The 22,598-nt window shown below is 49.2% G+C and overlaps 1 protein-coding gene across 1 annotated transcript in view; it reads left to right on the forward strand.

Moving 5' to 3' along the window:
* The first annotated feature begins 1,673 nt into the window (after positions 1-1,673).
* Positions 1,674-22,598, forward strand: part of ITPR3 (inositol 1,4,5-trisphosphate receptor type 3) — an 85,181-nt gene continuing 64,256 nt past the window's right edge. The window contains exons 1-2 of the mRNA XM_050953005.1: positions 1,674-2,090; positions 18,452-18,522. Coding sequence (XP_050808962.1) covers positions 2,002-2,090; positions 18,452-18,522 — 160 coding nt within the window. The 5' untranslated portion in view covers positions 1,674-2,001. The remainder of the gene's footprint in view (positions 2,091-18,451; positions 18,523-22,598) is intronic.

Genomic DNA, 22,598 nt, shown 5'->3' on the forward strand with positions numbered 1-22,598 from the left:
CCCATAAGGTCTCCTCCTAATCCTTTTTCTTGCATGGGCTCCATGGCTCAGATTCTTGGCCGTGTTGTGTGCAGTGAGATGTATTGTGCCAATAAGACCCAGCCAAGCTCTGGGGATGGCTCCCCTGCCCAGGTCTCCAGAAGGTGTTCTAGGGTAGTAAGACTGCATAGCAAGGTGCTTTGAGAAGCATGGGCCATATTAAAGCCCCATGCCAAACCTCCTCCCAGTGTGCTGAATCTGGCACGGTCTCTGCCACAACTGGCCAATTCCACCTCCCCCAAAGCCCTCAGGAGTTGCAAGGGTGGCTGGGCCCTGCCTCACATGTGGGTGGGGACCAACCTGGCCCTAAATGAGGCTTTATCATCACTGTTTGTAGGCTGCGGAGGCGAAGGATCTCTTATCCCCTAGGGCCAGACTGCAGGGCACAGGGAGGGCTGGGGATGGATGAGCTGAGGGTGGAGAGAGGTAAAGGTCTCTGAGGCAGGCTGGTGCAAGCCCGCAGAGAGCTTTGCAACCAATCAGAAGGGACTAGCTCCAGGGATTCCCATGTGCAGTGAATGCTGAATTTCTCCCCCACCCCACCGCACTCCCAGCAAGTCCCAAAGAAAACAGAGAGAACGCTGTGGGTCAAAATCTCCCTATGTACTAAACCCTCACAGGCGTCTCCAGCAGTGTGTGAAAGAGCCGTTCTCTCCTGAACACGCTGCTCTTCCTCCCAAATGTTCCTTCCAGTGGGAAACTTCTCATCCTTAATCTCAGCACCCAGAAATCAGAGCAAGGAGACCGGGAGTCAGGACTCAGGGGTGTTCAGTTCCTAGCTTGGGAAGGGAGGTCTAGTGGGTTAGAGAAGGGTGGGCTGCGAGTCAGGACTCCTACATCTAGGAGGGAAAAGCGGACTGGGAGCTGGCACCCTGGGGTTGTTCCCAGCTCTGTGATGGGAGAGGAGTGCGTGGGTTAGAACAGAGGAGAAGCTGGGAGGGCAGACTCCTGGGTTCAGTTCTCAGCTCTGAGAGAGTGGGGTCTATGGGTTGGAGCAGGGGGACTAGGAGTCCGGATTCCTGGCTTTTTTGGGGGGTGGGAAGGGCAGGGGGCTGCAAAGCCCCATTGCACAGTTTACCCCTCTTTCCTAGTGGCCTCCCTGGGATCTGGTGCAGGACCAACATGCAAATACATCAGCAGGGGTGAAATCGCCCTGGTGCCTGTGCCAGCGAGTGGCTGCTAGTCAAACTCGAGGGGAAGGCAGAGAACCTGCCCCCAAGGCTTTCGCCCGCTGGCTGCCCCACCTAGGCACCCACAGGGCAGAGATGCTGGAACTGGGGGTGATGCCACCTTCCCCCCCCCACCACCTTGAAGCGATTTCCATCATATCCAGGGGGTAGTTTGGTTCAATGGCTCTCAGCCCCCCCTCCCCACACACACTATACAAACTGTTCCTGCACCACTGAGTACAGGAAGCGACAAGCGCAGCGTGACCGCTCGGGCTGCACTAAGCGGAGCAGCTTTCGCTCTCCTGTGTGAACGGGCGCGGTGGGAGCGAGCCCCGGCGAACTGGGTGTCTGTGTCAAACCCCCCACCCCGCTGCACGGGGATCCTGGGCGCACGGGGGCCGCTCCGGGGCAGCAAGGAGTTCCCCAAGTTGGAGGGAGAAGGGGTGGGGCCTGGGACGGCGGGGCACCCCATGCAGGCGAAATTTGCATGCTCCGGTTCAGCAGGACTTCCTGGTCGGTTGTCATTGGCTGCAGGTAGCAAACTATGCCGGAGCCCTCATGCAAATCTGTAATTGATTCCCCCCCTCCCTCCAAGCCCAGCTCCAGCGGTGCCTGTTTGCGCGCTCCTGCACTGGGGAGCACATGTAACCCCCCCTCCCCTCCTGGCTCCGCTCCGGGGGTGGGGAAGGATCCTTTGGACCGCGGGTTCCGGTGCGCCCACGTGGTGGTGGAACCGGGCTGAGGACCGCGACTCCGGGAAGCAGGGCGCCGCCGGGGACAGGTCGTGGGAATCATGAATGAGATGTCCAGCTTCTTGCACATCGGGGACATCGTCTCCCTTTACGCCGAAGGGTCGGTCAATGGCTTCATCAGCACGCTGGGGTGAGTGGACCAGCGCCTGGGGGGGCTGCACCGGAGGGGGGGCGCCTGCTAAGTGAGCTGGATTACTTTCATTTATGTTAAAAAAAGGAAGTGACGGTGTGGCTCGGTAGAGGCTGAAAGGGCTGGCTGGCTGCCTCGGGTCAAAGGCGCTAGAGAGAACTAGAGAGGTCAGGATGAGGCAGATTCTGCCATAAGGTTACTTGCACTTTTCTGAGAAGCAGCTGTTGGAGGCAAGATCCTGGACTGGGTGGCCCTGGACTCTGCTCCAGTGTGACAATTGCTGCCCGCCTGAAGCCCCGTCCCCTCGCGTGTGCCAGCTGCGCTTCCCCCCTGCCTGTTGCTGGGGTGGGAATTGGGATCTGTTTCCCTGCCCCTGGGGAGTAGGGGTGAGGTGCACCGGGACATGCTAGCAAGGTTCCGTGGCAGATCATGGGCAAGACTAATATTGAAGTATTGGGTCCGTTAAATAACCGAGGGTCCCGGTGCTTCATTTGTGCCAGGGCTGAGCAGTTCGAAGCTCCAGCACCTCTAGGCCGCTTGCTGCATCAGTTAAGAAAGTTAAATTGCTTGAGCCCTGGCACCTCTTTCATTCCAAACTAAGCACTGTTTTGGTCCTTGCTCTGGGGCAGTGAGGGGAGGCTGTGTTCTGCACCTGTGAGGTCTGTGCTGATGCTCTAGTAGGTCGCTCCCATATTGAACTTGTATGATTCCCCTGCGTGGTGTTTGAACCATAGGCACTGGGGGAAGCAGGAGAAGGCTATATCCTTAACCCTGGGGCTCTGCAGACTATTCTCTCTGTGGTTTTTTTGGGTGACGTTAAGGCAGCTCTGGGCCAGAGGACACACCCTCTGACACCCTGCTTTGGGCAACTTCTTGTTGATCTTTCCCCCAAGTAAGCCACTCTAGTGAAGTGGTGCCAGCAAATCCATGATACAACTTGGGGACTGGCTGGGTAGTGCATGACTTTGTGTCCCGGGTGTTAAAGGTTCCCCTCCATTTACACTAGTTTCTTTTCCTCCCCAACTACCCCATAGGAGTCTTTTGTCCCCTGGAGAGGCTCAGAGGATTCCCCTGTGGCATAGTGAGGAGGCAGGCCTGGGCTGTGTTGCATGCAAAGAGGATTCTTTATTCAGGCTGCTGGACATGGACACACCCTATGGTTCTCTGTGACTGAGTCCCTGCTGACACACACAGAGCTGCAGTGTAGCTGTAGCTGTCTCAGTCCCAGGATATTAGAGAGACAAGGCGGATGAGGGAATCTTTTGTTGGACCAACTTCTGCTGATGAGAGAAGATTTCGAGCAACATAGAAAAGCTTTTCTCTCTCTCGCCAACAGAATTTGATCCCATAAGATGTCATCTCACGCACCTTGATGTGCACATATGGCTCCACACGCTTGCCTATGGACAGCCACAGGTGTAAATACACACAGCGATGGCAGATATGGACACATGCACGTGTCCACACAAAACACACGTACAATCATGCACCCAAGTTTATAAATACGTACATGAACACACGGTACAATGTGCTCATAGAGTTTAAAGCCAGAGGCAGCTACCAGATAATCCAGTCTGCTCTCCTGTACATCACAGGCCACCAACACCCCCCACACCCTAAACCCAACAACTGAAATGAGACTCATGTATTATAGCCCATGAGAGACTAAGCTAGTACTGTGCTACAGGCAGAGAATAGGAGGGACCGAGATGCACCAAGACCCTTCAATGGCAGAATCCTTGCAAATGACCCACACTTAGATGCTGGAAAGGAAGTTGAAACCGCCCCCAATCGCCTGCTAATCTGACCAGGGGAAATTCCTTCCTGACCCCACAAAAATTTTCACACATATAAACAGACCCACTGCACGCAAACTTACACATACATATGCAGACATGCAAGTACTATGCATGGCCCTGAACTAGCGGGGAAAACGTTCCCAAGGTCATTTTGGTGAGATCTCCTCTATGCTGGCCACCTAGCTCCATGCTAAAGCTGTCTCGGTCACTGACGCAGACTCTCTTTAACCTCCACAGTTCTGCTCTGAGTAGCCTGTATGCCAGATTGGTGACATTATGTCTGACACAGGCCTATTGGACCTTCTGGGCCCTCCCAGGCTGATGCAGCATTGTCCCCTATGGTCAGTTTTCCAGGTCTCTCTTCCCCATGGTTGGTTTGTTCAGTCTTGTTGGCAGTGACTCAAGCAATGGGGTTTCCACTTCTTCCCTTGGGAGATGATTCCACACGTTAACAGATCTCCCTATTGGGACATTGTATTTGGACTGAGATCTTTTCCTTTGCTCATTGTTATCCCAGTTACACTCCCGCTGTAACCAGGGCATGAAATCCTTGTACTTGATGCTAGGAACTGCAAAATCACACTTTAAATCATTGCTGTGATAAAGAAGTGGAGTTACTTGCTGAGAGTGCGTCTCCCGAGCTCTCTTCACGGTGTGCATCTTGTTTAAGCTATTTGACTAGCAAATGAACTAGCTAGCCCTGGCCTTTGCACTTCAAACTCAGCTGAGCAGGGTACCGGAAACTCCCCATCCGTCTGTGTTGACATCCTCCCTAGCAGCAGCCAGAGAGCAGAGAGGAAAGTAAGCTGCAGTCCTGGAAGGTGAACTGCTGACACAGAGAATCTGAAGTGTGATCCTTTTGGTTAGCTGGAGTGTCTTGAATGACAGAAGCTGGTTCTAGGTGCCAAGCGACCATAATGAGTGGAAGCGTTATGTAGCATAGGCTACGGGTAGGACTGTATCTGAAACAGTTTACCCATGTGATGGGCCCAGTTACTCCTCTCACTGTCATGGGGCTTACGACAGTGCCGTTCCATGGACATCACTGGGGTTCTGGCAGATTGGCCCCTGTGTGAGCGAAATCGGAACTCGGCCCAGAGGCATATGTAGGAAAAATAAAACCAGCACTCACAGGGGACATTGAGAGGCCATTTTTTAACACAGAAGGTTCTGCCTTTCTGAAGATCTCTTTGGTGTTGGATGGCTGCCTACACCTGGTGAAATGGAACTTAGATCTCCTCCTCCAGAGAATTTCTCTGGCTGTAATGGAGCAGAACACTAACCAGGATTAGTAGTTGCTCGAGTCATTTAAAAGGAGACTGGTAGAACTCATACGAATAGTGTATAAGGAACAATCCTCAAAGGCATGCAGGGGGATGAACTTGATTTAACTATTTAAATTGGAAGCTTTTTGGGCAGGGGCAGTCGTTTTGTTTTGTGTTTTGCACAGTGACTGGAATTCCAGATGCTGTGGTAATACAAATAATTTTTACAAAGGGTCTATGAAGTGGGAATTGCTCTGGCTGAAGTTCTGTGATTTTTTTGCTGTCTGTGATGAGCTATCTATCTAGGGGTAGTCTTAAACTGTGGGACTTGTTCTCTTGTTAGTACATGAAGCTGAAGCATCCCCCTGCTACAGCTCAGAGCCTCTGGTGGGATGGAAGGCACAGGGCCAACTTCTGCCCATGGACACTAGCATGATTTGTTAGTGGAGGCAATGGGAAGGGGTGTGTGTGTGTGGTGTGTGTGTTTCTAAGGGGAGAATATAATCCCAACTATACATATAAAATGATGGGGTATAAATTAGCTGTTAACACTCAAGAGAGAGATCTTGGAGTCATTGTGGATAGTTCTCTGAAAACATTTACTCAATGTGCAGCAGCCATCAAAAAAGAGAACACAATGTTGGGAATCATTTAAGAAAGGGATAGATAATATAAGAGATCATATTGCCTCTATATAAATCCATGGTACACCCACATCTTGAATACTGTGTGCAGATGTGGTCGCCCCATTTCAAAAAAGTTATATTGGAATTGGGAAAAGGTTCAGAATGGGCGACAAAAATAATTAGGGGTACGGAATGGCTGCCATATGCAGAGAGAGTAATAAGACTGGGACTTTACAGTTTGGAAAAGAGACGACTAAGGGGGGATATGATAGAGGTCTATAAAATCTTGACTGATGTGGAGAAAGTGAATAAGGAAGTGTTATTGACTCTTCATAACACAAGAAGTAGGGGTCACCAAATGAAATTAATAGGCAGCAGGTTTAAAACAAACAAAAGTATGTTGTTTGGTTTTGTTTTGTTTTTTCCCACACAACACACAGTCAGTCTGTGCAACTCCTTGCCAGAGGATGTTGTTAAGGCCAAGACTATAACCGGGTTCAAAAAAGAACTGGATACGTTCACGGAGAAGAGGTCCATCCATGGCTATTAGCCAGGATGGGCGGGGATGGTGTCGCTAACCTCTGTTTGCCAGAAGCTGGGAATGGGCAACAGGGGATGGATTGTTTGATGATTCCCTGTTCTGTTCATTCCCTCTGGGGCACCTGGCATTGGCCACTGTCAGAAGACAGGATACTGGGCTGGATGGACCTTTGGTCTGACCCAGTATGGCTGCTCTTGTGTTCTAATTTGACCAGAATATGGCCAAGGGGCATCTTGAACAGTTAATGGTCATTATCAAGCTTTTGCCACCGAAATAGACTGAGCTATCAGTTATGGCATGCAGTGGCCAAGGAACCTATTGGCGAACTAATCTCTAAGCTTATATCCTACATAAACACACATGAATGCTAGTTATATCGCTACCTTGCAAGGGAACCCTACTCAATTTTTGTTGTGGCAGCATGAAGGCTTGTGTGAGCTTATATTCTTGGAGTCTGTTGTGTCAATGAATGAAGACCCTTGTTAAGAGTAAACGCCATCACTTTGCAGTTCTCATGGGAAGATCTCCAAGCACTTTAGCCTGATTCCGATAGCTTTATCCATGCTGTATATTTCTTTATTCTTCAAACAACCTCACTGAGATCAGTGGGACCCTCTGTGGAGTAAGGCTATCAGAATCTGGTCCTTTAGTAATGTTAATTAAGCCTCACAACCCCAGCCTGTCTGGGGAGGGTATCATTCACCCCATCATACAGATAGGGAAATTGAGGCATAGAGCAGGGAAGAAACTTGACTAAGGGCACTCAGTGACAGAACCGGGAATAGAACTCAAGAGCCTAACACCCAGGGTTGAGTTTTGCAGTATGCTGAGCCTCCTCAACTCCCACTGACTTCAATGGGAGTTGAGGGCACTCAGAGCTTCAGTCTCCTGCTTTAACCCCTAGACAAGGTGTTCCCCCAAGTCACATGTGGTGTCATGGTCTCAGTCTAGAACAGCCTTTAGGCACCTTCATACCTGAATAGTCCTGCTGCAGTGAATGGGACTGCTCGCTTTCTTAACGCGATGCAGGTGCTTAAGCACTTTGCTGGTCTGGAGCATAAAACTAGCCAGAATGCTGAAAGCAGAAGAAATGACCAAGTATGAACAAACAGAGGAGATAATTAAAGACTCCCTGGAGAAATGAAAGGGTGATCTCCAAAGATTTAAAATAGTGGCAGTGACTAGATGTGTGGGGAGAGTTATCCTAGGGCCAACCAACAGTGCCAGTTACACCCTTTAACAATAGTGTTAGTGTTTTAGAGGTTTCCCATTAACTCAGTGGAGGAAAAGGGTGGAGGGGGGAAGAAGCATTAATGATGCCAGACCTTGCAGTAGTTTTTATCTGGCTGTACGCCCTCCAGGAGCATTTGATGGAGAAACCCGAACCCTGATCTCAATCTGCCCCCCAGACCTGATTAGAAGCGACTTATGCACTGAGGGGAACAGCTGCTGCATGACTTGGCTGAAAGTCGTTTGGCTGCTGCCCACAAAAGATGTCTAAAGAAACGGGAGTTTCAAACAGCCCAGGACAAAAGCGTCTGCAAAGGTCATGGAGTTGCATGTCACACGCTTTGCTAAGCAAAGAGTTTGGGAGAGAAAAGCTTTAGTCAATTCATTGGTGCTTTAGTCCTTCTAACGTAGGAGATGTATAGGTTCGCCACTTAGGAAATGTTTCTAATTTATATACTTTCATTCCTTGTCCTACGTCTACAGATCACTTCAGGGTGAGATTTATAAAGGCAAAATGGGTAGCTAAGCATCCACCTCCTATTGACTTTCAGCATCTAAGTCCCCTTTCTGCCTCAGCAAATCTCCCTCTGTAGTATTAATGCTTCTCTCAGACGGCACCTTGCAAGTGGAAATCTCAGAAGTCTTTACAGACACTAACGAAGAAAACCTCCCAACCCCCATGTTACGGTGAGGCAGTGATCTTTGTTATAGCCGCTGTTACAGGTGACGCACGGTTACACAGCAAGTCGGTGGCTGAGGAGAGAGAAAGGAACCCAGGAATCCTGCCTCTCAGTTTCCTATTCTGAGCTTTGAGCACGTCCTCCGTCCAGAGCTGGAAATGGAACCCAGGAGTCCTGACAGTTGCTGCGGTCTAACCACTGAGGCCCCCTCCCAGTGCCTGACATATTAAGTGTTAAGTAATAATGCCATTAAAAGCATCCCATGCAGAGTGATGGGGGGAGCATTTAACTGCTGGAACTCATCAGAGGCCAATGCCACCTCTATCCCCAAGTGACCTATTTCTCCTTGTGTGGGAAAATGCTTCCAGGAAAGAGACACAAAGCACTAAAAGACGACAGTGGGATGGCGTGAAAGCTGACCTGTTTCCTGGAGTGCCGCCTTAAGGCAACACTTTTGGAAACAGGGACACATAAGCCATGCCCTCCCATCAGCCAAAGTCTACACAGGGACATCTGGTGCTAGGGCCAGGTCTGGTCAGTTCTGTGAAGCTGCTTATACTGCCATCAGCGCCGGAGCATCTGAGCACCTTCCACCAGTGCGGCTTGTTCGCGCGGTCTCACCCTCCCCACAGTCCTGGTTTGTGGTTATTGTTTAGCTGCTTGAAACCAAGCATGGAGCCTTGATCACGAGGTACAGAATTCTGAGCTTTATGGACCCTCCCTGCCCAGGTACCTTGCCCAGCAGCGACTAGAGGCATAAAGCCTGGCACTGGGCTCACTGCAAAACCTGGGAAGGAGTCTGTGGAGGATAGTGTCTTCTTCGGTGGTTTCAAAATCCTGGTGAGGAATCTGGAGAGGTGTCCCCAAGATATGACAGATCCCCTGGTGTTATTGCTGGTAGTGAGTAATACTAGGTATTGAGAGAGGTTTTTCCATCTAAGGATTTCAAACTGCTTTACAAAACTGACAACTATTATCTGCATTTATAGATGGGGAAACCGAGGCACAGAGGCTTGGGTTGTTTTTTTTTTTTTTAATGTGATCACACTGCAAGTCCAGGGCCGAACAGGGACTAGAGCCCATGCTTTAATCACTTCCTGCCTCTTTGCTGTTTGCCATCTCACTTCCAACCTTGAGTTCTAATGGCCAAAGCAGAATAAATGGAACCAGGGCTGTGGAGAAGTGCATTTTGGGCTCAGTTTCTCACGGCAAGTAACGTTAGAGCTGATTCAGGCCACACCCATTAGCAAGCCCTTTCAGGGGTCTCCAGGGAATACAATGCCTGGGGCTGGTCAGCTAAGCCACGTGAAGAATAGTGCTCATGGACTGTAGGGCAAGCAGCAGGTGTGCATGAGTCACTGGGCATGCATATTGCATATTCCGGGCCTCGCAGAAGGGAAGGGCTGTGTGTAAACATACGTGAATAAGTGTCTGTTGTTTAGTTTGAAATCACGCCTTTGATAATTGTTATTGTGATTGCAGGTGGATTGAAGAGGAGGGGCAGTTCAGGGAAATGGAGCTGGATAAAGGGTAACTGTGCCTCCAGGTCCAAGAGAGCATGCCTCCTGGCAATTAGGAGGAGAGAGGGACACTGAGGAAGTGTATTTTCCTCCTGCCGGTGGTGCTCTGAGATTGGCTCAGTCAAACAGCCCCATTTTTGTAGCTGCCATGGTTGTGATTCTACATGTCCCTTTCGGAAGGGGTTGTAGACACGGTGGTGTAGTCCTCAGTGGGACGAGAGAGAGGCCGATGGGGAACTGACTGGCTTGGGGGCTGGTAAAGGGATACAGAGACTCTCGCTTTCAACAGGCTGGCTTGAATCCAGCCGTGGCTGAAAAAGACCAATAGTTAACTTCAGCTGGTGACTGTGACCTGTGGGAGAGGCATTGCTGGTTTTGGGCCAGAGCTTAGAGTACAGTTATCCATGTGACAGAACCAGCACTAATCCAGTGCCATTACTAGCAGCCTCTGCAGAGAGGCTAAGGTCAGAACAGGGCTCCCAAAGGTGGGATGAAGAAGCATCTGTGCTGTCTCTGCTCTGTGAAGGGAGGACGTTCATCTTCGGAGTTGTGCAGCAGGTCCCTGTCCTCAGCACTACATTCGCTTCATGGTGGTTGGTTTTTAAAGGGCTCCAGAAGAGTTGAGCTAACCCTGCTTAATCCCCAACTCAGTGCCATAAGAAATACAGCCACCAACTCAGTACTTCCCTGCAACCGGACAGCTGGAAGCACTTCAGTAACTTATAGCTCATGGGATGTGATGAGTGCACCGTTCTAATGCTGCTGCCAGGATCCATTCCAATGCATGTGCAGGCCCCATCCCAGGGAGATAGTCTCATGCAGGGTATCGGTGAGTAAGCTGCAACTTACTCATACAGTTATTTTGGGCACTTAAGAAAACTGGCTGCTAGACAGTCAATTAGTCTCCACCTTAACTAGCGCAGTGCTACTGCCCTACTGTACTTTGGCTTGCAAGCTTGGATTGTCCATCTCTGCTGCATTGCAGCAAGCTTGAATTCATGGGGCTCAAATCTGCTTTCAAAAGCACTGGTGCTACTGCAGGGAACTAAGAGCAGAATTTGGCCCCCTTTTCTCTAAACCCATCCAGCCCAATGCACCTCTGTTGAAGGCTACAACTGTTCTCCTGACCTGGTGACACTTCATCTTCCCAAGGAATCTCGTTCTGCTAGCCAAATGGTTCTAAAAGTTATTAAGCTTTTTTCCTAAGAGCTAGTGTCATTATATATGGCTGATTTCCCCTGGGAAAAAGTTAGGGACCTATCAAATGTGTTTCAAGTGCTGAAATTTGCTGCTTCCACTGAACTATCCATTAAAAGCCTGATCCTGCAACGGACAAGTATGCTGGCCCCGATCCAGCCAGGCACTTAAGCATGTACTTAACTTGAAGTGTTCGAGTAGTCCCATTAATATCAACAGGAGTACTTAAAGTTAGTCAGATGCTTATGTGCCTTGCTGGATGGAGGGCATTAAACTACAGGACGCAGCATCAGGCCCTACATTGGTTAAGGTCCCAAAGGGTGAAATTTACAAAAAGGTGGCATGATTTGTTTATTTCACAAACACATTGGGCTGCTGCTTCTCAATGTATCTTCCTCAGATGCTTAAACATTGAAGGCCTGATTCTCATTTATAAACCAACTTTAGCAACTATCTTAGCACCCCAGTGCCCTGCCAGCAGCTTTCCAAATCCAGAATGTAAATTGGCTTCCACATCTCCATACTCTTCTGCTAGGATGGGCAGCTCTACCTGTGTGAGCTTTTCGCACACCAAAAAGTGGCATCTAATACCAGGCATGAGTTGAGTCATGTCTGCCTCTGTGCTATTATGGATGACTCATGTCAACAGCATTAGGAGCCTTTGTTTTCAGGTGTTTTATGGGAGAATGTTATTCCAGGGTATCAGTTTAATAAAAATAAGACTCTGCATTCCTATAGAGCTTGTAATCCCAGGATCAAAGGATCTGAATCCCCTTTGTGATCATTTAATGAATTTAGACTTGCAGCGAGCTGGGTCTGTGGTGTTAACCCTGTGTTAGGGAGTGGTAAATGCAGGTGAAAAGCCATTCAGGCCCAAATTTTGGAACTTGGCTGGAGTCGGCGGAAGCTGGGGGTGATTGGATCTGTTGTTGATCAGGCCACTTTTATTTAGGCACCTAAAAGTGCAGCTGGACACCTGCTGGGATTTGAAAAGCTCCAGAGAAGGTTAGAGTCAGAGATTCTGTGGCCAGAAGGGACCATTGTGATCATCTGGTCTGACCACCTGCAGAGCACAGCCATAGAATTTCCTCAAAAGAATTCCTAGAGCAAATCCTTTAGACAAAGGCACCTAACTCTTGTGGAAATGAATGGGAATTAGGGGCCCACCTTACCCAGGTGCTTTAGGAGCTGCATCTTTAAGCACCTAAGTACCTTTGAAATCTGGCTTTAGTTAAGGATTGAGTGGCCTAAGGGTGTCAGACATCCAACACCCATTGAAAGTCCATGGGCGACTGACTGAACTCCATCAGCTCTGTCCAAAATTCCAGCCCTAAATTTGAAAACTGTGGCCGAAGGGATTTGCCCAAGGACAAGCAGTGAGTCCGTAGCAGAGCCAGTAAGCTCCCAGTTTATCAGCGCACAATCCAGATTACAGTACGGGGAGGGAGGGAGACAAGTGCGTCTGCTTGGAGCTTTTTGATGAAGTTAGATGTACAAAAGAGCAAAGACAATTTCTGCAGGCCCCGCCTGGGTCCCTGCTGAGTGTCTATATAATTCTGGCTGCTTTCATTTAAGGACGTCTCCTCCGTTCCACTTCTCGCTGAGCTAGCTGCACGTGGCTGCAGGGGCAGTGGAGGCTTTTCCCGTTCCAGAGATAAAGTCCTACATCGCTCCCTCGGGCTTTACTCCGGCTGAGCCCACGCTGAAGTCCACGCTCGTTCTGCCAGGAGTATAACCTGCCCAAGGGCCTCACGACCAGGCTCTGTGTGTGTTCCACATACCCGCGTTCCTGGCGTGCATGTAGCCAGCTGGGAGGGCAGAGTACAGGCACTCTCCCTTCTCGCGTATCTCTAGTTTTCTCCTAGTGCTACAGCTGGGGAACGGCAAGGCAGGAGGGGAGACCGTAATTAGCTGCTTTAGAGGAAGTGTGTACACATAGGAAGCCTGGGCTACAGATAAGGGGGGAACCCCCCTAATTTGCTTGCAGTCTAACTGCTCCCATTTGACTACAGTCAAGGTTTGTTTGAGCAATCTGCCCCCTTGGGGTAATAAAACCTCAAGCCTGATTGAAGCATTGCACTTTCACTGCCCCTGTGCATGCTGTGCAAAATGCAGCTTCCCTCCCTTCCCCACTTCACTGTATATGGCTCCCTCTTCCTCTCTGCTCCCTTCTTTCCCCTCCCTTTCTGGCCTGTGCCCACCCCGTGGAGACTTTAGCATTGCCACGCTCTTCTGATGCCAGATCAGACTCCAGCAGCACACCCTTACTTCTAGCAGCGCACTGCAGCCAGTATGCTGGCCTTGGGCAAAGTGTCTCTGTTATCCACTCGCCTTCTCATCCACGCTACTTGCAACTCCATGTGTTCAAAAATCATGAGTCAGCCTCCCTCACCATCCCCTGTCATGAAATGGACTTAAGATTGTGAGATTTGAAAATAATACACATTGGGTGGAGGGGAAGGGTTAATTTACTTTTTTGGTTTTTGAGCCTTTAAGCTTTTCTCTGCAACCAGAGGGCTAGGGCCTTGCTTTTCTTTTTAAATGAAAGCTGAGAGTCTTGGATTATCCCATGACTCCAGGAGCTGGCACCTGAAGAAAACCACCAAGACTCGCAAAGCCCTGTGATGATAGCCTGGGAGCTGACAACAGTTGAATGCACTTCTGATGTCATTTACAACTCCAGCAGCACAATCATCCTCCTTACGGTGCAACACTGGTTCACAGACATTGCACTGGTTCAGTACAAGGCCCACCCCATCCCCCATCCTCTCCTCCAAAGCCTAGTGTAGTCACCTGGAGTCTTTCTCGTGGGTTTCATGGACTTCGTATCAGGCTCCCAGTTTAGGGGATCTGTCTGTAACCCATGTCCTGGCAGTGGTTACTGGATAGAGCTATGTGTGACCAATTCCCAATAAACTCAACTACTGGAGGGTCGTGCTCCTCCAACCTGCTGCTGAGTAGCTTGGTGAGAATGGGGAGAGGGCCAGGCAGAATCAGTGTGGCAGATAAAACTTTATTACTATTAATTTAGGCCCCTGTTGTGCCAGGTGCTGTACTGATGTCTAAGGCGCCTGAGAGTTTCTGTTGCAATATCATTAAAAGACATCCAAGGGAATTAAACAGGAGACTGCTGCGTCCATGTCCCAGGCTTCCAGCAAACAGAGAATGAAGAGGGAGAGATCAGAGGTCACTTGAAGGAGGTGTTGGTAAAGCCTTGGGCCAGATTCTGACCTCTGAGAAACATGGGTGTCAATCCAGAGTAACCCTACTGGCTTCTGGATTTATACCAGTATATGCTGGCTATCTCTCTTATAACCACCTCTTCTCTGGTCACCGCTTGCCCAGGCCTCCTATTTCAAGGATGCCGCGTCATTTTCCTCTCTTTGGGGTCTCAGGTTGTCCCCGTGAGTTAGAGCTAAGTCCAAATTCCTCTGGATGGAGCAATCGAAAGGAATTTTCCCCACAGCCAGAGCGCTGCTGGTGGAGAGCCGCTCAGACGAGGAGGAAGAGGGAAGTTGTGTGCAAACAGAATATCTATTTTGTTTGCAGACAGCGCAGAATGTCAGTGTATAAGCACAGGCCCAAGCACTGTTCAGTTCTTTCAGTTTGTTCCCAGGAGCTCAGACGTGAATGCTGCTAGGTAGCTGGAGTGGTTTTTCCGGCTCAGGGGAGCAAGCTGGAAGGTCTGAGCTGTGCTTGCGGATGTGCTGGGTGGTGCTATCCTGGGTGCCCTGAAAGGCAGAGTGCTGGGAAACTTTCCCTCCTTGTATTCTACCTGCCATCATTAGATTGGGCCATGCTGCTCCATGGCATAATCCCATTGATCACAGTGGGGTTACTGCAGAGAGGGGGCTGGCCCTTGGTCATGTAGTGAGGACAGAATTTAGTGGGGGTGGGAGCAGAGTCTCTTTATGCCCAAACCAAGTTCAGCTCAGGCAATGGCAGCCTGTGGCTCGTTCTGCAACCTTACGAAGGTGTCTCCACGCCGAGCTGGAGCAGCAGCCTCTAGGGGACGAGAGGAGTATAGTGCAATCCTCCGCCTGGGCAAGCCAGTTAGTGTCTTATGGGAACCAGAGACCTCAGAGTCCCTGGACTCCATTATCAGTCCCCTAAAGCGTCATGTCCCCCTGCAGGCTTGTGGCAAAACCACTTGAGAGATTACTTCGGTGCAACCAGGTGGCATGATCCTGCGAGGAAGGGTGCGGGGTGGTTAGAGCATTGGCCCGAGACTCATGAGATCCAGTTCAGTTCCCAGCTCTGCACAGACTCCTGGGTAATGCTGGGTAAATTGCTTAATCTCTCTCTGCCTCAGTTAGCCCTCTGTGCGTGAGGGATGATGATGACCCATTAGCTGATCTCCAATCCCTTGGAGTCTGCAGCCTATCCGCCTTCCTCCAGCCACTCCACAAGTTGTCTGCTGGCTGAATTCAGCCCCATTGCCTTAAGCAGCCTGTGGCGGGGGGGAACAGCCTCTGATTATTCTCAGAAAACATCAGCTCTGTGTGCAGCAGCAATAAAAAAAGTGAGCAGAATGTCAAGAACTGTTAGGAAAGGGATAGATAATAAGACAGAAAATATCATAATGCCTCTTTATAAATCTGTGGTTCACTCACACCCTGAACACTGCATGCAGATCTGGTTGCCCTATCTCAAAAAAAGGGATATTAGAATTGGAAAAGGTGTACAGAGAAGGGCAACAAAAATGATGAGAGGAATGGGACGGCTTCCGTATGAGGAGAGATTAAAGAAGACTGGGACTTTTCAGCTCGGAAGAGAGGTAACTGGGGGAGGGGGTATGAGAGAGGCTGTAACATCATGAATGAGGTGGACAAAGCGAATAAGGAAGTGTTATTTACCCCTTCACAGAACACCTGAACCAGGGGTCACCCAATGAAATTAATAGGCAGCAAGTTTAAAACAAACACAAGAAAGTACTTCTTCACACAATGCACAGGTCAACCTGTGGAACTCCTTGCCAGAGGATGTTGTGAATGCCAAAACTATAACAGGGTTAAAAAAAAACCTAGATAAATTCATGGAGGATAGGTCCATTGATGACCGTTAATGGGGTTGGGCAGTAATGCAACCCCATGCTCTGAGCGTCCCTAGCCTCTCTTTGCCAGAAGCTAGGCATGGACAACAAGGTGGATCACTCAATGATTGCCTGTTCTGTTCATTCCTTCTATAGCACCTGGCATTGGCTACTGTCACAAGACAGGATACTGGGCTAGATGGACTGTTGGTCTGACCCAGTATGGCCGCTCTTATGTTGCCCATAGGCAGACAGGTGCTTACCAGAGCATGCAGTTTCCCGCAGCATGTCTCTCCCAATGGCCAGGATGGAAGGATGAAGTAGCATAGCAAGTGTGTCTTGCCTCACTGGAGAAGCTTGTTTCCCAATTATGCCTGGTCCTCCTTGCAGGGCCTGGGGGAGATCCTGACACCTATGAGGTGTTGTGTTTAGATAGGGTGTGAGGCATGTGGAGCAGCAGTTGAGTAACCTTAGATGAGAGAGGGGCAAAACAGGGCGTGGCTTTGCTTTTGCAAGACCTCGTCTGTCAAGCTATTTTGTTTGGCAGAACAGAATCTGGGCATGTTCTGGATCAGGTATCATGGGGAGGGAGGTCTGGCTTTGGTCTGTTGTTTGGCAAAGTAAAGCCCTACACTCAACAGGATGGCATTTCTCTGTCTATCTGGAGCACAATAACATCTAAACACCATATCCGTTCAATGCCAAAATGTCAGGGAAAGTTCTAGACATCAAAGGGCAGAACGCTATGGATTTTCCTGAAATTCAGCAAAGCCCCAAAGAAGGAAATAGGGGGAACATGGAGCCCCGGGCATTTGATTAGCAGACCTATCATCTTTAATGAGGTCTGTAATTGTCTATAGATCAAAGCGTCGGTTGATGTCATCTATTAATGGCTTCCTGCATAATACCCTCATTTCATCTCTGCCCATTATCTAAATGGAGTTTTAAATATTGACATCCTGAATGACTTATTTCAACACTTTAGAAATTATACAAGCTTAACTAACTACTGACGTTTTTACGTATGCCCCTAAAACTGAGGGGACATACCCAGAGCCCTGGGGGTGAGAATGGGGGGGCATGCAGAGACCTGGGCATGAGAGAGGTGGTATTGGGGTCCCTGAAATAGAGAGGGGTGGAAGGGGAGCACACAGCGACCTAGTGAAGAAAATGGAAGGATGTGCGTCCCTGTTGTGTGCAGTGAGCTTAGCTGACAGAAGCACTGAAGTGTGTGATCCTTTAGTTTTTAGTATCAACTATTCATCCATAATAGCACTGGCTTGAAGTGGTTTCCATTATATATAGGATTTACAGTTTGGTTCAATGGCCCTCAGCACCCTCACTATAAAAATTGTTCCAGCACCGCTGCATAACAGTATTGCCATTGCATTCTCTTCCCCAGTAATAATATCTGATCGTTAGCTTGGAAATAAGAGGAGTGGTGGCTCTTGGAGGACCCACCGAAAGCATGAAGGAAAGGGGGCTGTAACACAGAATTGCGAGGCCCAAGGAGCATGGAGTGGCACATTTAATAAGACGGGAATGCTTGCCTAGCAAGTTATGTGATCCGGAATTATCATATCAGGGTGGAATAATTACATACAAAGGGCTAGAGCCGTGCAGGCTGAAACAAGGGGATGGTTGAACTGGTTTGGAGAAGATGAGAACTGAGCTCAAAACTCCCTTCAAAATAGTTCGGTTAACTGGATGTGTTTTACAGAGACGCCCAGGGCAAAGCCCTGGGTCCAAATGTTCCCAAACTTTTGAGAAAGCTCCACTCTGGAGCCCATCTTTCTGTCCCATGCTTTCCTCTTGCACAGTTGGTTCATATTTTTTTTTCCCCACCAAGTTGTGCTGGGGTTAGAAGCAGAAGCTCCAAAATACTGCCAGGAACCCTACAGTTATTCCAGGAGGCATGATGTCTGTTACTAAGCCACCTATTTCTGTGCCGTACTTAGTGTGGAGAGACTCTGGTGCCACTTATGGGATTCCCTTTTAGTAGCACCGTCAGGATTTATACGTGAGATTTTGCAGCCTGGGTTGTTGAATAAGTCATGGAGGAGACGTGCCCGGAGTTCTAGTGGGGGCATTCTCAAGAGAGAACATCAGAAGCTTTGCCAGCAAGGCATATCTGCAGTGGTTCATCCTAGTGGACTAATAAATGGGCAAGTGTGCAACCCATAACACTGGACAGTGAAAAACCCAGGAGGATCCTGATATGTTCAGGTTGATTGAGGACCTAACTGCTATGGTGATAGGTATTATAGAGTCCAATATCTAGGTAGACAACACAGGAAGTCATCTTGTGGATCGAGCCTTGTGTAACGTTAGTGATGTTTAGACTAGAAACATATGACAATAGCGCAGCTTTTTTTGCAGCTCTGTGGTTTGTGGCGAAGCTGCTTAGCTAGCTGAAGTCTGGGCTGTAATGTGATTGTCTCTAAAATGTTGTTTGCTTGCTTGTTTTCCAGGCTGGTGGATGATCGGTGCGTGGTGGAGCCGGCAGCTGGCGATCTGGATAATCCACCCAAGAAGTTCCGGGGTAAGAGGCCATGTGGTGCCTGAGGAGCTGCTACTGTTGTGTTCCTTATGAAACCTACTACTGGGGCACGCTACCTTCTGCTGCAGAATGTGGGCACCAGCTTGCACTCTTCTATTATAGCAGTAGTACAGGCATCAATATTGCAAATCCGCCCCTGCTCCTCTGTGTTAATTGGTGCCAGTATTGGCAGCCTGAGCAGAGAGGCCAGGGACTGAATGGCCTGTAGGTCCTTGGCGCCTCTCTACATTAGGGTGGAATGCCATTTGTGCACCAGTGTCGAGGAAGCTTGCCCTGCTGCCACACATGCTCTGGATTGACAGAGTTGTCAAGTCTCCAGGACTGTCAAGCTGGGAAATAATCATCCTGCACCCTCGTAGCCTTTCCGACTTCTTAGACTCTAAGGTCAGAAGGGGCCATCATGATCATCTAGTCTGACCTCCTGCACATCACAGGCCACAGGACCTTGTCCACCCACTCCTGTAATAGACCCCTAACCTCTGGCTGAGTTACTGAAGTCCTCAAATCATGATTTAAAGACTTCAAATTACAGAGAATCTGCCATTTCCACTAGTTTAAACCTGCAAGCCTCATGCTGCAGAGGAAGGCAAAAACTCCTCATGGTCTCTGCCAGTCCTACCCAACCTCAAATATGGTGATCAGCTGGATCCTGAGCATGTGGGCAAGACCCACCAGGCAGACACCTGGGAAAGAATTCTCTGTAATAACTAAGAGCCCTATCCCATCTGGTGTCCCATCACTGGCCATTGGAGATACCTGCGAGTGCTAGCAGCAGATCTGCTACATATCATCATAGGCAGTCCCATCATACCATCCCGTCCATAAACTTATCAAGCTCAGTCTTGAAGCCAGTTAGGTTTTTTGCCCCACTGCTCCCCTTGGAAGGCTGTTTCAGAACTTCACTCCTCTGATGGTTAGAAACCTTCCTCTAATTCCAAGCCTGATCTTGTTGATGGCCAGTTTGTACCCATTTGTTCTTGTGTCCACACTGGAACTTAACTTAAATAACTCCTTTCCCTCCCCGGTGATGTATTTATAGAGAGCAATCATATCTCCCCTCAGGCTTCTAAACAAGCCAAGCTCTTTGCATCTCATCTCGGAAGGTAGGTTTTCCATTCCTCAGATCATCCTGGTAGCCCTTCTCTGCACCTGTTCCAGTTTGAATTCATCTTCCTTAACCATGGGAGGCCAGAATATTGTTCTTGATTCCTCCAGTGGCCACTGGCTTTATGACTTGGAGAAACTGACTCTTACAGTGCCTGGGCTTTGCTGTGAAGGAAAAGGAGAATTTGTACCCCTCCCTCCCCAGATCTGGTTCCTTAATGGCTAGAGATGATGGTTTTTGTTTCTATTACATTAGCACGTGAGGTCAGGGCTCCATTGTACTAGGTGAGGACAATCCTTGTCTAAAGAGCTTGCGATCTGAATAGACCAGACAGATGATGAAATGGTCTATTAGCCCTGTGGAGAAGCAAGGCCCAGGGAGTCAGAGCCAGAGCAGGCAATTGAATCCAGTCTCTGGAGTCCCAATCCAGTGCCTTCACCACAGTCCATCCTTCCTCTCTGAAGGTCAGCCTGATATGAGGCGCGTTCTTTGCTGTGCCTGCATTCATGTATCCTGGCTGTTGGTGGAGCAAAACCCTTCGGAGAAGGAAGGGATGTGTAACTGGGAGGGATGCAGAGACGGCAACAAGCCTCTGTGCTGTGGCAGGGTTTTTGGCTCTAGGAGCTAACTGTGCCAGAGGCCTAGTGCTTGCCCTGCTTAGCTGCACCTCTTGGGGAGAGATTAAGCCGCTCTTTCATGAGGCAGGCAGGCAGGATTTAGGAAGATGCATTAAATCCCCATCCGTCCTTAGCTGTCACATTCCAGCCACCCCACCCCATCCTGGTGCAAGCCTCAGTCATTATTTCCCGTCTCAATGAGACGCAGCCGCTGCAGAGTTTCCCTTTGTGAGCTGGCTTTCTGGAGTCCCGATCCAAATGGAAAAGGTGATGAATCAAGCGAGGAGCAGGGCGGCTCCTGGCTTGTGGAAATGGGCTGGTGAAGCCAGAACTTTCCTCTCTCTTTCCTGGACACCTTCCATTTTCTAGCCCCTCTGTGTCCAATCCTCAGCTGCCAGCTCCTCTCCGGGTTGGGACTTGGGTCAAGAGTCAGGTCTCTGACCCAGTTCTTCCAGCCCCTAAGCCTGTGAGCTGAGGAGAGCAATAGACACTCGCTTCCTCTTCACTCCTTTTGGGTCGCGGCTCCGCTGCTTTCTGTGGTGTAAGCAGAGGTGGCAAGACGAGTGAGCAGGGATTCTCAGCCGCTGGGATCTGCGACTCCCTCCTTGGACTTGGCCTTCAAGGCACTTCAAGCTCAGCCATATTGCTCTTGAAGGAATTTGGCTTTCTAGGGCTGCCTTCCCTACCACACACGGCATAGTGGAAGGGAGAGGCGGACACTATTACTTGTCTTATGGGTTGTGCCTAGGGGTCCCAGTCATGGCCCAGGGCCCCTTTGTGCCAGGCACCATACAGACATGGAACAAAAATGAGAGGCCCTCCCCCAAAAGCTTCCAGTCTAAGAACAGAGCAAGAGATGCTAGGTAGATGCAGACTAACCGATGGAGGAAACACAAGGAGCAGCGAAGGCAGAGGTCACAGCACCACCATTGCCAAGCTGATTGGAGGCACTACAGCAGAGAAGAGGGGTTTGAAGGAGGACAGCGAGAAGGTCTTGCAGATGCTTGTGTTCGGCTGGAAGATATGGTCCCATTACGACATCTATACAGTGCCTAGCACAGTGGAGCCTCAACTTGGTGGAGGACTCCAGGTGCGACTGTAGTTTAAATGTTAAATAATAATTAAGGGCACGACACTCAAACATCATCAGCTTATCCAGACTGCCCCTAACTGGAGCTGAAGTAGCTGTATTCTCTCAGGGACTGAACTTTCCCTCTCCACCACAGAACCTAATACCGTGCTAACAGGTGGAGAATGGGAAGAATCCTTCCGCCGACTCTGCCTCAAAGAAGTCTTTCACAACAGGGCCGAGACCATGCACAATTGCCACATCCCCACTGGTAAACACTAGAAAAAAGAATCGTCCGACTTGACATCGCAAGCGGATGAAACCACAGTCTTGTTCATGACACTGATTGCTTCAGGAAAAAAACAGACTGTGAAGTCCTTAACAAACATCGCATCCACCATAGTCTCTCCACTGCCGAGAGGACAGCTATACAGTCCCTGAATTCTAGCCACCAGATAATGATCAACCCAGCAGACAAAGGGGACACCACCATAGTCCTCAACTGTAATAACGACATAAACAAGGTCTACTGACAACTCTCTGACACCACCTACTATAAAGAACTCAGAGACAACCCCACACCGCAATTTACCCAGGAATTTAAGAATATCATCAAATCCTTCCCAAAACAGCTCCAAGACCTACCAACTCATTCCCCATTAAACCACCTCAGAGACCTTCTAACTGCTTCCCAAGATACACAAACAGGGGAACCCAGGCAAACCCATCCTATTTGGCTACGGCACTCTTACTGAAGGAATACTGGAACTCATAGAAATCATCTTCAAACGACTCAGTGCACAAAGGGCTAACTTCCTCCACAACAGAACCAACTTCTTCCACAAAGTCTGCAACGTTAACAACCTCCCATGGAGGTCACTTCACTATCCACCAACATCCCTCACAATGACGACATAGCTGCCTGCCCCAAATATTTACAAGACAATGGACAACGTTCAGATATCCACCCCAAACACATAATTTAAACTCATCCATTTCATCCTCACCCATAATAATTTTACCTTCAACAGCAAACGCTTTGTCCAAACTATGGGAACAGCCTACTAGGATGGCTCCCCAATATGCCAACCTCTTCATGGGCCAACTTGAAGAATTTCTGGACAAATGCACCACCAAACCTATGAAATACATGGGATACATTAATGATATTTTCATCCTCTGGACAGACGACTTAAACTCCCTCCTAGATTTCCACCACAACTTCAGCACCACCATCCGTTTATTAAACTCTCTCTGGAACACTCCC

The sequence above is a fragment of the Gopherus flavomarginatus genome, chromosome 5 (genome assembly GCF_025201925.1).
Source record: "Gopherus flavomarginatus isolate rGopFla2 chromosome 5, rGopFla2.mat.asm, whole genome shotgun sequence".
NCBI lineage: Eukaryota > Metazoa > Chordata > Testudines > Testudinidae > Gopherus > Gopherus flavomarginatus.